This window comes from Amia ocellicauda, chromosome 2 (genome assembly GCF_036373705.1).
Source record: "Amia ocellicauda isolate fAmiCal2 chromosome 2, fAmiCal2.hap1, whole genome shotgun sequence".
In the NCBI taxonomy this organism is placed as follows: domain Eukaryota; kingdom Metazoa; phylum Chordata; class Actinopteri; order Amiiformes; family Amiidae; genus Amia; species Amia ocellicauda.
The window spans coordinates 11,495,503-11,512,618 of NC_089851.1; the positions used below are offsets into that span (position 1 = coordinate 11,495,503).

At 35.2% G+C, this 17,116-nt stretch overlaps 1 protein-coding gene across 3 annotated transcripts in view; it reads right to left on the reverse strand.

Moving 5' to 3' along the window:
* The window catches only part of LOC136764393 (disks large-associated protein 1), a 194,164-nt gene that overhangs the window by 53,066 nt on the left and 123,982 nt on the right, over positions 1 to 17,116 (reverse strand). For all 3 annotated transcript variants that reach the window (XM_066718420.1, XM_066718429.1, XM_066718438.1), the window contains exons 3-4: positions 14,941 to 15,968; positions 5,980 to 6,194 (exon numbers count right to left, since the gene is read on the reverse strand). In XM_066718420.1, coding sequence (XP_066574517.1) covers positions 5,980 to 6,194; positions 14,941 to 15,897 — 1,172 coding nt within the window. In that variant the 5' untranslated portion in view covers positions 15,898 to 15,968. The remainder of the gene's footprint in view (positions 1 to 5,979; positions 6,195 to 14,940; positions 15,969 to 17,116) is intronic.

Consider the following 17,116-nt stretch of genomic DNA (forward strand, 5'->3'; position numbering starts at 1 on the left):
CGTATCACCATCATCATCATATTATTATTATTACTACTACTACTACTTCAGTGGTGAATGAAGTTGAGTACTGTCCCAATTGTATAGGGCCAAAAACACAATTGCTGTATCACATCATGCCTAAACAATACAGTAGTGAAGCAATCTTCAGTTCTTCATACACTCTCTGAAGTTCACCATAAGAAACAAATAACTGAATTGGAAAAACAAACTGAAATCAGAAATCAGTAACTGTCCATAACAGCTACAGTAAGATCAAGTGCAGTTTCAGAGAGATGTATGCTATACAGTCAAGCAAAACTTAATAGTTTCTGTAAGCTTTTCATGATCACGGGAAAGTTACGATTTCCTTTTGCCTTTCTTTCAGCAAGGCCTTTTCAAAGACAGACAATGAAAAATGTTTGTCTATGAGATGACAGTAATAAATTGTTGTTTATAAAGGTACTATCAAAAAGTACAACAGGAAATAATAATCATAATAACAATAATAATAATAATAACACGAATGATATAATAGCAATTGTTAACGCTAAACCAAAATAGAGTAGCCAAAAAAACACATTAATATTAATAAATCATTTTGCATAATAGTTCTTGTTAATTACTTCCAAGCACAGAGCAGCATTAATACTGACATGCTTTCACGGTGCTTTGATTAAAAATGTTGTTTTCCTCTTGCGTTCTCAATTTTTCAATCTCATTGTGAGATTGAGGAATACCATTACAGAGTCTTGAGTACCTTAATCATTCTTTCACATGAATGCACTTTGTTTCATTATCTATTCAATAGTTTACTATATAACTGAATTTGCATAACAATTCAAGTGTGCCATTTATCTGCGCTTTAGTCAATGTTACTTGTGGATAATACAATTAAACAAAATACATGAGAGATAAGAATTGGGGAAGTGGGACTATTGATGCTCATTTCCCAGGACAGTATTTGATCTCAGGACTTGATCTTACGCAGTCTTTCAAATGAGGCTTCAAATGTAGTTCTTCTACATTCTGTTATCTTTATCTGTAACACAATACCTCCGTTCCCCTGTTCTGATATTTTCTCATCTCAGTTTCTTAATACATCCGCAAGTTGTGACCTATGTGCCAAGTTTAGAATATACAGTAGTTGATAAAAAGAAATCTTCCAAAAAGGTCTTTCCAGCTGTACATAATTTGTTCTCACATGCATACACACACACACACACACACACGCACACACAATTCTGTTTCCTTCACTGTCAATCACATTTTTTGCTCTTGGAAATAGTGACGTTGAACTTCCTTTTAGTTATTTGTAGCATATATATATATATATATAGTATATATGAATACAGAGATGCAAATTATGAAGTTTCAAAAATAGCTTATTTTTTTCCACAAGGATCTGAAGTGGATTATTAAAATGTTTGCTGTGGTGAATGTGCCACTAATTTACAAAATACATAAGAGGCCCAAGCAAACACTGCATCTTTTATTTAACATATTTGCATATTAAATCTAGTTCAAAATTATAAAAAATTATGTTGTAAATTCAAAACAGAAAACAGGTTAGAATCATAAATATGGAGATTGCTCCTAACCAGCATTAGAAATCCACCTCAAACCTCCAAAAATAGTAAGTGTCTGTTTTCCTATTTACCTGCCTCTTTAATAATGCTTGTTGCCATATCAACCAAGAATTGGGTTATTTTCTTAATTTTTACATGGAACTGGCAGTGGAGGTTTATAAATAATTTAAAATTGGATTGAACTAGTTTACGGGGATTTTCTGGTCATGTTTTGTACATTTTTAAAACACACACACACATGCAGCATTTATGAGGAATCTGTCTAAGAACGATGGTGTAGGTGACAGTGTAATTAAATTGTGTATACTCCAACATCACATATATTTTTATGTCATTTGACAGGCCAGTAAACAGATTCTATTAGGAGAACAAATCACAACTCTTTAGTCTTGTGCTCCCTATCAGCATCAAAATTCTTCCACTACTTTTGGCATTTCAAATATAGTATGTTTTGAAATGGACTCAATCTGAACAAAGCGAACACTGGATATAGCACAAATTGAATGTAATAAACAATATATATTAGTGATTTAATCTATGCAGGTGAAACCATAACAACATAACTGCATTATAGCTGGTATATCTGTGACTTTAAATGCTTCGTATATGGAGTAATCCAGATTTTGTAATTGGAATTAAACATTTGAGAAAAAAAGTTGGAGATAAATTCCTTCATTCAGTTATATGTTGTAATAAGTCAAAGCTTTTTTAGAACTCTGTAGATGTTTCTAAATTTCTACTCCACAGTACAATTTAATCATCAGACAATGTACAGGTAAGGTAACCCATAGATTGTGTGTGTGTATCCATTCTGCTTTTCATATAAATAAAAGGAATACTGTGTAATATACAGATAAACGTGCTCATTGGAAAAAAACAGGAAAACATTTTTAACACAGTTCAGGAAATCATTAAAAACTAAAAATAGATCATTCACATTACACACCTCCCCTCTAACCAGTGAGCATTTTGAATGGTATCTCAAAAACACATCTTTCCTTCTTTGAACAGAAGATCTGTCGACCCAAAAGAACATGGGAGAGGGAACTTGATATAAGTCCAACCAATCCTTCTGGAGATGTGTACTAGAACCTTCTCAATCTGCTGTAATGCCACAATCCCACTAATTCAGTACACAGCAATCCACAGAGTACACTACAATAATAATAATAATAATAATAATAATAATAATAATAATAATAATAATAATAATAATAAATATGCAGAAAATGTGTTTTATATTCGTGCTCTCTGGTTTAACCCACAAATTCTTCAGTTCTACAATATGATCCAAGAGAAATTAAGTCTCAGTTCCAGGGGATCAACATCCCTCTCGAAGCCTACTGGCAATATTGTAGTATTTTAGAGAACTATGTACCCCAAATCTTTTCTTGAGAATGTATTCCTTCATTAATGTTTATGTTTTGTTTTTTTGGTTGTCCAAAAAACATAATACATGCCACAAGATTTAAACATACTTGTAAAACATACCACTCACAGAATGAACTTCTAACTGATACACATCCTTAGACTGATACAAAACAAAATTGGGCAACTCACGGTTTCCAGAATTGTTCTTTTGCACTATACTATCTTATTTGAATCATAGTCATCTTCTTAGTCTACAAACATAAGTGGTGGTTTTGACATGATTTATGTCCTGATGTATTATTATAAATATTTTCCAGTACTTTCCAATCTTCTGAATATACTGAACTTTATTTTATGTCATGCTGTTTTCATAATTTAAGTTTCCTAGTAATAAGGAGACCTACAATGGTACAAAGTCAAAGGTACTTCCTGATAAGAGGTAATTCAACCTCCCTTAAAAAGAAATATAGATTATTAAGACAGCAGTGACCCTTGTACAAAACCCCAAACTGAAATTAAATGAAAATGTATTTCATTATGTCAGTACAGTAGTCTTAAAAAGTCCCCAGGCCGATGAAAATAATTAATCACACCTTCTAATGCTGTGCTGTTAGTTAATTAAAGCATGCTTGGCTCTTCCAGTAATAATGCGGAGCTATTTCTGCAGAGATCCTAATTGATATTCTTGCTATGGAACAATGCCTTTGAAGCTTAAGACTTTAAGACAAAGCCGTGCTTTCCATTTTTATATAAAAAATGGGTGAGTTTTCTATCACCTCTCAGCACAGTCATTTTTTTATCATTATTTTAATTGGTATGTTCTCTATAGGCAGATGCATAAAACCAAGTCAACTTACAAGGTTAACCTAAATGTTGCAATTAAAGCAAATGGGTATATTCATCCAAACACTGGAGTGAGGGACTGTCTTAGATAAGGACTAATCACAAATTACCAACCCAGTACTTGGGGGTGTTGTTCCACCATGAATCCATGAAAAAGGTGCTTCAAATCCAAAATGACTTCCAATCCTATGCATGGACACCCAATGCCACCTGCTACCTGTCCAAAACAGTTTTCACTGCAAAGTATTTTGAGACTGCTTTTTCTCAAAGCCTTGAAGGGCAAGTGCTTCTAAATCAAAGTTCTACGGCATGTACACTGTGAACTTGTATGATGCAAGAACATTTGATTTGATCTAGATCTAAACTATGCAAATAAATCCATTACTAACTGATATCAGAGGTGTCTCTTTCCCCAATAAATAATGTACGCATCAAGACAGGAAAGAGTTTTAAAGTTACCGCTAAAATGAATTAAATGAATTTGACAGATACAAGAGTGCTTTATTACATTCTTCTTAAATCTAGTATATGACAAATCATGAAAATTAGCTATTTAGATTAATTTCTCATTAAAACATTAGTAAACCAAAAAATACGTAAATGGAGGACTTTTGTGGGACAAAGCCACTCCACTGATAAACTGCTCCACTTGCTTCCACAACTGCCATGGCACCTTAACAATGATGACAAAAGCCATTTCAAACCTATTTCCTGGAGCTGGCTCAGGATGCTCTTCAGCATAGTGATCACCATTTAATTCCTTTTTAATCTTTTTGATTAATTGCCAAATATCACCAGAAATGCACCATCATCTGAAATGTTATCAAAATAAATGCAGGGACTTTGTAGAAGACCAGCTATAATACAATTGTAATGTACAATGTTTTAAACCATGAAAATATATGAGATATTGTGAAGATTAAAATTCTGCTTTGAATAGACTGGTTCTCAAAGTGTAAGTATTTAAATTAGATGAAATCTGTGCAACCTATTATATAGTCTTGAATGATCACTGCACCCAATCACATTTTTAATTTCTGAAATGACAGAACAAAATAAACAATTTCCATTCTATTAAATGCCAAATTAATTAATAATGCTAACAGCTCAGTTCCCCTACCTTTAAGCACTGATATATATAACCACACTGATTCAATATAAGTGAGTCCTAACTATTTGACGAGCTTCTTATGGATTTTCAAATAGGAACATATCTGACAAAAATGTATAGTCCACAGAAGAGTCTTCTAAAATTATGAAAATGTATCCAGCGCTCCCTCCCTCGTTTCATATTTTAGAATTTGTTTTTATTGCCAGAAATTATGGGCCCAGCAGGAAGCCCAGGTGAGGAAATATGCTTCCCTGCCAGCTACTCACTCTCAGAGGACGTCAAACAGTAAAAACCCCAGGGTTCCTCCATGAAATCAGTTCTGTAAAATGTCTTGCATTGTGAGGAGGACAACAGTGCAGGAACAAGCCTGTCTTCTCTGGGCTCAGATTAAGAGAGCCAGAGAAAGAACTCTAGCAACCCTGAATGAATAATGCAGTGGCAGTGACTTCATGAATAAGGTAATGTCCAGAATGCTTCCCAGGTTCAAAGGCAAACATATACATTTAAAAAGGAAAACTGAAAGTGTAAATCCACACTCTCTTCAAATTCCACATACTCTGCCCTCATTGCAAATAGCTCTAAAACTGATCCCATCATGTAAATTATGGCACTCTTCCCTGTAGCATTATGGATACATTACAGTTTTATTATTCAGTGGCATTCTTGTCACAGAGAAATTTCTAAAAGATACAGCACTGACTTCACTTCAGTATTGTTTTAAATGTCGTGATTTCAGAGATGTACAACATATGACCTCGTCCTGCTCCAGTGTCCTTTTGAGTGAATAGCAATTGAAGTGGGAAAACCCGACAATTAAAATATAAAAGCTACCATTACCAGCTAGAGCCTATTCAGCCATAACATTCTATTCCAATAAAAATAAAAATAAAAAGATATCCAACAGCCAGCCACTCAGAAACAATTAGTAATCTAACTGCATCCATTTACAATTATTATTTTTAAAGTATTACATTTATTGCAGAAACCCTGATTAACAATTCAGTAAGATCTGCCCCACCGTCAAGGGAAAGGCCAATAAAACCATTTGCAATGCCTCAATAAACAGTGAGAATTTACATCGCTTACTTGAGAGTGGTCAGCTCAGTCAGGGAAGGCTGGGTGGCTTTGAGATAGCTTGCCCTCCGTGCCTGGATCTTTGGCGATGGTTTGGGGCTGGTGTCCGAATCACCGCTGTCGTCGTCTCCCATGGCTTTAATGTAGCTCCCACTGCGCATCCGGCGGCATGGGATTTCGTCGTCTTTACCTAAGGGGGCAAAGCCACTCCACTCATCCTGAGGGACCTGTCGCAACGGGGAGAACACGTCGTCAGACATTTTGGACATTTGCATCGCTCTTGTCCCGTGGAATTTCCTTGTGCTCAGACACCTTTGCGTTCCTTCTTTGTGTAGTGCATGCTCTGTTTGAGAACGGTAATGAGCTGTTCTTGTGGTTTTGCATGATTGCACTAAAATGCCTCCTTACCGGCCTAGGCATCTGTTTCAGCAGAGTTACCTGAAGGCACGGCTTCATCAATAAGGTCAACTCAGAATGTAAACGTGATGACACAAAAGTGCACACGTTCACTATAAATATGTCAATATCCTGGTCAATGAAAAATCTGGAGGCACATTTAATTGAGGGAAGTGAGACTTATAATTTGTTAAATGATAACTGAATTAGTCTGCTAACAACTCAACAACTATTGACTATCTCAACAACTATCTCATTACCTCAAATTAAACACTTAATCATATTTTTAAAATCGACGTCAACTTCCGTACGCATGGTGCATTCCTACTGTCCAACTGTATGTTTTTCAAGACTAAATAATAAACAGAATATGACATGAAATTCATTTGAAAAAACTTTGTTTCCAGCAGTAACATCAAATACTGTTTTATCCAAATACACTCATTTACGATTATTACTATTATTTTCAATCTTGTGATGTAACAATCTTATTGAATAAGTTTATGTTGGAGAGTGATTATATCCTCTAGCTGTTACAACGAGAGCAGGAATGTATTATTTTAGACTGCCTTTTCCCTAAGAGAATGTATACAGGCATACAGGCAGGAGGAAAAAGAAACATCTTGCCTCAGGATATATATTTTTGCAAAGAGTTCGTCTACCTACCCTGAAACTTACAGAAACTTAGGATTTTCTGACAGCAATCAGAAGTTTATTTCCTGTGAGCTTCAGTCAGCTCTCCTTTATGCCTAGGGCTTGTTCAATTTATCTGGAAGCTGTCCTGTTTAAATTACACCAGAACAAGACTAGGGGCTAGATTAAATCAGAGCTATCACACTGCCATAGCCATTGTAAAGTATAGCTAGAATTTGATATACTCCTCACTCTAGTCATTGACATACTTATACTCTGTCTATGTGATAAAAGTAGTTGGAGTTCAACCTAACTGTTGTTTACAAGCCAGTAAGCAAACTTCCAATAATTATCTCAATAAATAAATAAAACCACACAACATAATCAGTTAATATCTACTATAGCAGAGCAGAGCTCAGTAGAAAATAAGCAACAGAAATTCTCTGTTTTCCCCTGAAGCATTGAACGATAATTCAGATCCACTGAAACTGAAGTCCAACACAGAGGCAGGGGTTATTGCACTAAACTGAATCTGAGCAATTGAAACATTTCCTCAGAAATACCTGAGTCTTATATCATATTGAGTACAAAAGCAAAACATATAGGGTGTTTAATATGCTCTCATAAAAAACAATATTTGCTGTTTTAAAGCCAAGTCTATTTGGCGGGGAAATAATTAATATCAATGCTGCAGTCCCTACACTCTTGTTTGCAGATTTGAATGTAGAATAAAAATTCTCCCTCCAATGCATTCCAAATATGATGAATTATTAATTTACTTATTGCATTTCATGTGATTAAATTGGTCTTACATATAGGGAATATATGGTTGTTACCCACTGGGACATTTTATTTCATATTTATGAACCAAGATACTCTTAAGGATCTGTATCTTTATCTAAAAGACATGTTCATTATCCCAGGGCATAAACATCCCATTAAAGGGTTGAACAGTCTATTTTCTAAATCGATTTTTGGTTTAAACCATATTTAAAACTCACATTAAAATGTTCTAAAACAATGTACAAGTATTTCCTCTAATGTGACCTTTAAAATAAATCCTTGATACCGTTCTTTTAAACTGTCTGCCAATTTATATGCATTAGTTCTAACAATGTTAATTGCAGGCCAGATGCTGAACTGCAAAGGACTTTGATGTGTGAAACAATGATGGCAGGCTGAGCATTCACAGTTCCAATCTTTAGAAAGCACAGGCAGATTTGCTTTCATTGACAACACAAAATGCTATGCTCGGTGTCCATCAAAAGAAAATGTAAAATACTTGGATAGAAACTAAGAGAAAAATCAGGTTTTTATTAAAAATGTATGATCCCAAAAGCTTTTAATCAGCTGCTACTTCCAAGTTACCCTACATTTATTATTCCATAAAAGCTTGGTTATAAAGATATGGAATATTTCTGGCTTTTCCCCTCAGGAGCTTGAGTGTTATATCTGCTTTTTTTAACCTGGTACAATTCCTTTTGCCTGTATGTGTGAGGTAGGAAAATAACTTTTCCATTTGTATTTCAGGACAGATGAATAATACTTGTTAGGAAAGCAGGAGTATGTTTCCCTTGCCTTCTGTTAAAGACTTGAGGCACCAGGGTAGTCATTAAGTTGCAGTGTATTTTCTTCCACTGCACAGCCTCCTGTATATGATATTCTCATTAAAAAGGTACAAGCTTCATTTTGATCAGGGGACTTGTGAAACATTTCATACCAAGCCCTCTCAAATGCTGTACCACACAATAAATGTCTTCACTGAAATTTTACAGAGATCTGCTCCCTCAGTAGTTCTGTGGATTTTGTATCAACACTAAAAACGCCAACATTACTTGTCTACTGTAAGGCCAGGTGACTCTCTTGAGCACACTATTTTTATGCTAAACTAAATTTTAATTCAATACATGTTTTAAATGTATGATTGAAGAGTGGGTCAACTTGTTTCTGTGGTTCAGGCCAAAGCAATAAAGCAGCATATTAAATCTTCATTAAGTCCAAATAAAAGTAATCCTCAATTACAAATCCTAGAAAAACTTTAGTCACATGCATAATTAGGCATTATATTTTCCCAAAATGTTTTTCACCTAATTTTGTCCTTTATTGTATTACCTACAGCTGCTCCACATCATCTTTTTCTTCCAACATTTAATTTAATGATGTTCATAACAGAACAAACAAAGAACCAAAACAATTGTATTATTTTCACATGATATAAAACATGGAAGATCAAAAGTGCCAAAGAAAAAGGTCAGGCAAAAAGATTTGACATTAAGCGTACATCCAGCAGTGAAAATAAATAGTGTGAACAACAGTGAACATAAGCTTACATCGAGCTAATCTTCTCATGCAGAAAGTTCCGATTAAATCCTCTTAATAATAATACTGAATTTTACATTGGTTGAATTTAGATTATTCATTTTTGGCCATGATTTGATAGGCTATGATTGAATCATTTTCCAAAAATAAGACATTCTGGAGGGCAAATTAGAAATGTAAAACATGCATCTGTCATTTTGGAAGATATCAAAACTTGCTAGTGAACGTGTCTTAAAACGTGACTTTATGACCTCTTGTGCAGATGCAACAATAGTTTTATTGTTTATTGATTTATTTACAGACAACAAGATGGTTTAACAATGGATTTGTCTAAGGGAAACAATCCTCATTAAAATGGGATAACATGTTGCTGATTTGTGAAGAAAATTGCATTCCTTGACATTGCTAGTAGTCTAATGTTAGGTTTTTCAATTTTCCTTTGCTCTCCCCTTTTTCACAGGCATACACAGTCAATATCTTCAAGGTTTCAAATCAAGTCCTTATTTCATAAGGTTTCATATGTCATATGATTACAGCTTTCGAAATGCAGTGAAACTATATACTCTCATCTCCTTTACTGGAAACTTCCTGAAGTGCAATACTGTGTTTTCTTCTGTCTCATAATCTGTCATCCACAAGCAACTGCCAGGATGCTGACTGATTGAATATTAGTCTGGAGAATATTTTCCCATAAATGTAATTATAATCCTAGTTTGGAATATGCTTTTCATTTTACCAGCCCTAGCAGGAATCAAATTAAGCCAAATTCTTTGCTTCCTGACTTGACTAACAAAAAAGATAATTAGGTTGGTAAATTCTGGATGAGAATGAAAATAAAGGAATTACAATGAGCAGTTCAACCACCATTTAGTGAGACTGTGGAGACGAAGGAGAGAAAATACCATTGAAAAAAGCAAGTCACTGAATAATTATGTGAATCAGACAAGAGCCTTGGTAACTAAGGAAACAACCTATGGTTAACGTCACCAGATTGGGCATAAAAGCTGTTAGAGGAAGTGTATACATCAGCAAGAAGCCCACACAGCTTATTATATATCTTGATGTGCAGATGTACAACAGCAGGTTTCCACCTTTTAAAAAGTGAATGATTCAATAATCTAAATATGTAGTACATACATATCCCATATCCTTGCTATAAAAAGAAAACATGAATCTACTCTACAGTTTCTGCACTCCATATCATATCACAGATTACCTGTTTTTTGTTTCTGGTAATCGTTTTGCTACATTGGTTGTTGTTTCTCTTACTATAAAGCCTCACATCTTAAAGGGAAACTATCTTTGTGTTTGAATTTTATATTATGATTATGATTATTGCTATTGCTATTATTGCTATTGCTATTATTAGTAGTATTATTACCACTATTTTTATTATTGCTATTATTACAAAGTTATTTAGCAATTACTTAGTATTAACACCCAAATCTTGAGTCAATATGAGCAAAAGTTAACTGATTAAAAATAAACTAAATCAAATGTACTGCTGAAAAAAAGGGCTTTCCAAAGGTTAGTGACCCATCCTCAAAGGTAGTGAAGATATTTTTTGTCCCAGAAGGCAACCACTGCAGTCCAGAATTTCACTGTTGCAATCTCTGTCCAACAGTTCAGACTGTGACCGACGGAAACTAAAAGCCCCTAAATCAAATTAATTCTCTTGGACGTTTGAGAAATGTGAGGATTGCTCTGCCACGGACGTTCTCTTTAAAGCTAATCAAGCTAACACTCATTATAGTCTTTAAACAAAAGGGCTTATGTCATATGGATCCTTAAATAGGTGTAAAAAGAAAAAATGACTGCAGTCGTTTTAGGTACAAGAAAAGGCTCAGTATCCCCATTTCAGAAGTGCCATTGTCTTCCTTTATTCAAATTCGAAATGAGTCCCGGAAGCCGGACATAAAAGCTTTTTAAAGGTGACTTTTCAGATCCTCAACGGAATTGTAAAGTTCACGCCAGCTAAAGTAGTGTGAAGAAAGTTCTCTTCTTGTTGAAAGGGTCTTTATGTCTTTCTCTTCTGGTTTGCACTGCATTTAAGTTTATGTCTTGCAAACCATATATCTGGAAGCCCATTTGTTATATGCTAAAATTACTATTGTGATTCATTTCTTTATGGAGGCACTTCACACTTACATTTTACAAACACAGTGCACAGACAGTAGAAATGTACAGGTACATTTGCATAGCATTCATGAACATTACACAAAACAAAATGGAATGCAGACTCTGAACTGTGGATGGAGGCTTTTGGTTTCAATAGTAAAGACCCTAAACACATAGCCCAAATATGTATGGTTTTGAATTTGATGCACTGGCCTCCCAAGTCCCCTGACCTTGATCTCATTGATATTTTATGATATGAGCTTGACAAGAGAGTAAAAAGAAGAAGCATTGATATGACTGGAGATGATGAGGGCAGAACTGACAAAAATAGACAGCTATACACCAAGGATGTTGTGTGATACTTGAGTATGTGTTCATAAGATAACTAACAAGGCCAAACAGTATTTTAATTTATGTTATTAAGATTGTTTTAAGTGTCTTCTATTAGATTGTTAAATAAGGATTATGAATATTCATGAGTAAAAACATTATTGTGATTCTATATTGCAGTGTGGACTGCTGTTTATTATTATTACTATTTGTCTGAGAGCGAGAGCGAGAGAGCGAGAGAGCGAGAGGGAAAATATATATAACTAACTTTCTGCATTTAAAAAAGGGTTATGCACATAACCTTGACAGACAGGATGTCTAATTGAGAGTCTCCAGGTGATGAAATATGTGAGCTTAACATCAGCGGTTTCAATCCATGTTTTTTATCTGGTTTGGAAAGTTATTGCATAGCATATGAGACTTGTTTGTAAGAGAAGGACATCAGGCAGCAATGCCACCCGGCTGCCTAAAATAGTTGTTTTTATTACTGATGGGTATTATTGAAACGGAACATGTGGCAAGAATTCAGAATTGGATTTAAAGGAGAAGACCTTGTCTAATCCCTTCAGGCTTAAATTCTGGAAACATACACATAACATTTTTGAAATACTGTAACTTATTATGATTTGTAAGCTTTCAGTCACTTTATCTCTAATACCAGGCTGGACATAAAGGAGTATTCTTTGGTTACACTTTAGATTAAGGTACTGCTTATTAATATGTTATTAATTATTAAATGATTAATAGATACTTTATACAGCATGAATAATGCACAATAAACAAGTTATTATGCAGTTATAACACTAAATGGAATGGTCGCAATGTTTAACAGGTAGCTAAAGTGTCCCATTTCACTACTGCTTTGACACATTCCTAATACATATTTTTCCAGTTTTGAATCATCATTTTTGATGGAGGGGCACTTTTTAGCTACCTGTTCGACTGTGGCCATTCCATGTATTGCTATAACTGAATTATAAGTATTTTGTAATGTAGTCTTAATGTCTTATAAAGTATATATTAATCATATATTACACATTTATAAAGCATTAATAACATTGATAAGCAGCACCATATTATAAAGTGTTAACTATTATTTTACTGCAAATAATAAAGCCTGATTTAAACACAGGGAAATTAAATGAGTTCTGTATCTGTATTTGTGAAGAAATTATAGGGATTGATTTGAGAGGGTTGCTATAAAACTATTTTGAAGGGCTGCCAGAATGATCAATAAAATAACAAATATAAATAAAATAGATAATATAATACTACTATATATGTTTGACCTCAAAGACACTGTAGTACAATTCCTGATTGATCTTATAAACTGTAACACTTCTCTTTGAAGTACAGTAATTGATTACTGTAGAACCAAGCGACAGAGTTTAGCACTGAGAAACAGATGCCAATTATCTTTTGTCTTACCATTTTGAAACAGGGTGTAAAGAAACTAAATATGAGGTGTCCGTCCTTGATAATTTACTTATTAAATTAGTGTGTCTTTTTTGATGGGTGAAGTCACTCAAAAGGAAAATCAGAGATACTGACGAAATGAAGGATTTGCTAATACATTGTCAACCTATATACAAAGCCTTTTGTACATAAGAAGATTTTTTTGTCTAATTAGAAAAGGGAACTGAAGCACTTCTTTTCACACTGGAAGTTACAGTTTCACAAAAATGTCCTGTCATCTGAATTATTTACATTCTTTTAGTGAGAAGCAATTCAGCTATGTCCCTTTCACTCACAGAATTGGTACTGACAGTAAAATATGTATGCTGTTTCAAATTTGAATATTTGAAATAATTCCATTTGAACACCTGAGATCGACTGGTCTGAAGAAATAGCATGGTGACAAGTTAATTTTCAGTGTTTTGAACAAAACACAATAATCAGGACAGTAATCAGGACAACAGAGACAATGGTCAACGGCCCTTTCAAATATTTTTTTGCCTTCCACTTACTATAAATGCAATGCAAGTATGTGAATTATGCTTGTGCATCAACCACTGTTAATTCCTAACTCATTGCTACTCACATGTTAGTGTTTTGAGATTAGACCCGCCTATTTAACCTATATAAATAGCACAATTGGTCATTGGACAATCTCTTTATCCTGTAGAAGGCTTAATTAATTATTTTAGTTTGAAGATACAAAAACAAAGATAATATAATATAGATATAATTGTGTAATGGCAGTTCACTACAAACAATAGAAAACTCCAGAGATTAATCAATGCAGCTAGGTACAATATATTATTATTATTATTATTATTATTATTATTATTATTATTATTAATAATAATAATAACAACAATAATAATAATAATAATAATAGTAGTAGTTGTAGTAGTTGTTGTACTGTCATTTTTATACTAAATGCAGGGAAGTTTTTTGCCAAAAGTATTCATGTCTCGGGTGAACTCAACCCTTACAAATCCATCTAATCACATAATGTCTGTCTGTATCTCATCTGGCATTAATGATCCTTTTAAAATTTAAACTTCCTCTCCACCGCCAACTCTTTGTCACTATTTACCTCCATTAGCAATTCAGTTGCCACTCGTTCTGTCAACTCTGTTTCCACTCTCAATTTAGTTACTACAACCCTGAAACATAACTCTTACAAGCCAACATACTGTAAATTAGTAATTTAGTCAAACAATGACATCAAATGAGTCACATGTCCCCAATTTATTTTATTTTAATTACATTATTTATAAAAATAGAATCTGTAAATGATTAATTTTAAGGCTAGTGGTGAACAGGTAAGGCCAATTTTCCACCCTATTTCTAAAATAAATATATGGTTACATCACAGCAGCTAAAATGACAGTTCTCCTCCCTCTCTCCTCCACAGAACAGTGTGGTATAAGTAGAACGAATGAAAAGAGATAAGAAAAGTCCTTTCAAAGATGGTTTCCTTGTCTCATTTACATACACTCATGATGCATGGAGGAAATAATAGCTGCATATTTGAACATGCTTGTTTTGAAACAGAAAATTATATTACCAGTGATGGATCTAATGCTTAAAAAGAAACCAAACTGCTTATGATTTATGTAGATAAAGAAAGTAAGGCTGTTGTTGTTTTGCACTTACTTTTCTGAGTTCAAATGAAACTGGATGGCCTCTAGGTGTGTAAGTTTTAAAAATTTTAAAAATGGTGCATACCTGCAAATACTGGCATGACCGCTCCTGCTGACAAGTCTCAGATTTCATTACAGTTTTATCTACATTAACAGAGGCCTTCTGGTAGACTTCACGTGCTCTGCTCACCGTAAGAGTTGATGACCATGAGCTTTTCTTCATGAGTTGTGCATCCATGTTTATGGGGATACTTGCACAGGTAGTACATTTTACATCATTATTGCTCCGGGACGTTTTAAGGGTGTGTTCACTGATAGTGTTGTAGGCTTCCATAAAGTACTGGGACGTGGACCGTTCTGGACACCGGCCCATGGTCATGATGCCAGATGGACCGTGGTAAAGGCAGACGTCACTGTCCAAGTTGTCATCAGAACTCCACCAGCCAGAGATATTGGCTCTTGGTTTGACTTCGGGTTTACACCTTTCTCTACTCTTACTGCGCTTGCTATGTTTCAGAGTGTGCGGCTCTTCTGGGCTGGCCTTGTTGCCATTTATGCTCCCTTTAGCAGGCCCTTCCAGGGAGTGAGACTTTGTGAACAGCTTTTGAACAGAATGCACCAAATGGCGTATCCTCCCTGGACTGTCACTGCGATGCTCCACTGCTGTCCTCTTGTACTGGAGGGTATGGTATCCATCACGGTTGATAGGGAGCTGACGTTCAAACTGGTCTAATAGGTTGGCGGGAATGCGGTTGCTCTTGTTAGGCACGCCATGTGGTACCACGGCACACTCGTCTTTTAGTTCGTGGTGAGAGCTATAGTGTCTCCTGGGGAATGTGCTGCTGGCGAGTTGCTCGTTGTAGGGCATCATGCATTCTGACTGAAAAGAGTTCCTTTGGGTGTAGTAAGGATGGTCTGCAGGGTGGGTATCCACAGGGTTCAGCAAATACGGCTTCCGGTCTGGATGGTGCGTCAGGGTGTCATAGGAGGGGTCACATGTGACCGCGTGATGATGGCTTCGGCTACTGGATAACCCTTTCATTGTTGCCACTGACGTTGAGCCAAAGTCATTTAACTGCTGCAGAGGATATCCTGACAGGTGTTAACCAAGCTCTGTGGCAGAAAAAACAAACAACAAAACCATTACTATGTATATAAACATGAAGAGGAAAAAGAAAGATGACTATTTTAAAAAGCCAGTCAAGAGTACAGAGTGTCATACAGGCAGGAGTGTCAAGAATGTTCATACTGGAAATACCTGCTAGATTTTTCTTTTGTTCTGAGCATAACAAAATAGGTCAACTAAACATAAGCAACAAGTTCGTTCCTCGTGTCACGCTTGACTTTAAAGTTCTTCTTAACATTTACGCTTGCTTTGGCTTGAATGGCTGTTTGTGTGTGTGTGTGTGTGTGCGCGCGTGTCTGTGTGAGTGGGCGGTTGAGCGTTCTGTATTTGCCTCTGGTGGTTATTTCTGTCCTGCAACAGGAAAAAGGAATCAGGCATTATTAGGATCTAGTCTGATTAAAACAAAGACATTTATTAGCACAGTTGGATTTGCATCCCAGCACTTACGTAGACACAGTACTGTATTTAATATTTAAAGAAGAATAATGGCTGATAAGATCCACCATTTTAAATTTCTTAAAATTAAATTAAATGAAATTATATAAATCAGTTAGTCATCATCACTTGACTGTAAAGTGTGACTTCCTTCCTTAAATTGTACATTTTCATATTTGTTTTTTAAACGCTGCTAAGGACATTCAGACACTAAACTCTCATATATAACGAGTAGAAACTGCATACTCCCCACCGCCAAATCCCCCCCCCACCACAGACACACAGTGAAATTGCATATATTACACATTGCCTAATTTACACAGTGAAACACATACACCATGTACTGACAAAACACACATCATTACTGCAACTGCAGACACTGAATACAGAAATCTAATATTGAAATTCAGACAAGGCTAGTGACATCACAGGATGAAAATTCTCCCACGCCAGAAGAATTGGGGGAAGGAAGAAGGAAGGAATCAAAATGTAGTGCGGCATTAGAATTAATATGAAACATTTCAACTAGACCAGAACTAATTAATACCCCTTCAGATGCTTTTGACAACATGGCATTTGTTCAGAGCTGTACGTTCGATAATAAAACTTTCCTCTCAGGCGCTAAATGGTGGCCTTTCCCATACAGGACTGATTGGGTGGTGGGTAAAATCCCACTTTGCTGTTGCCTGTGTTGTACTGG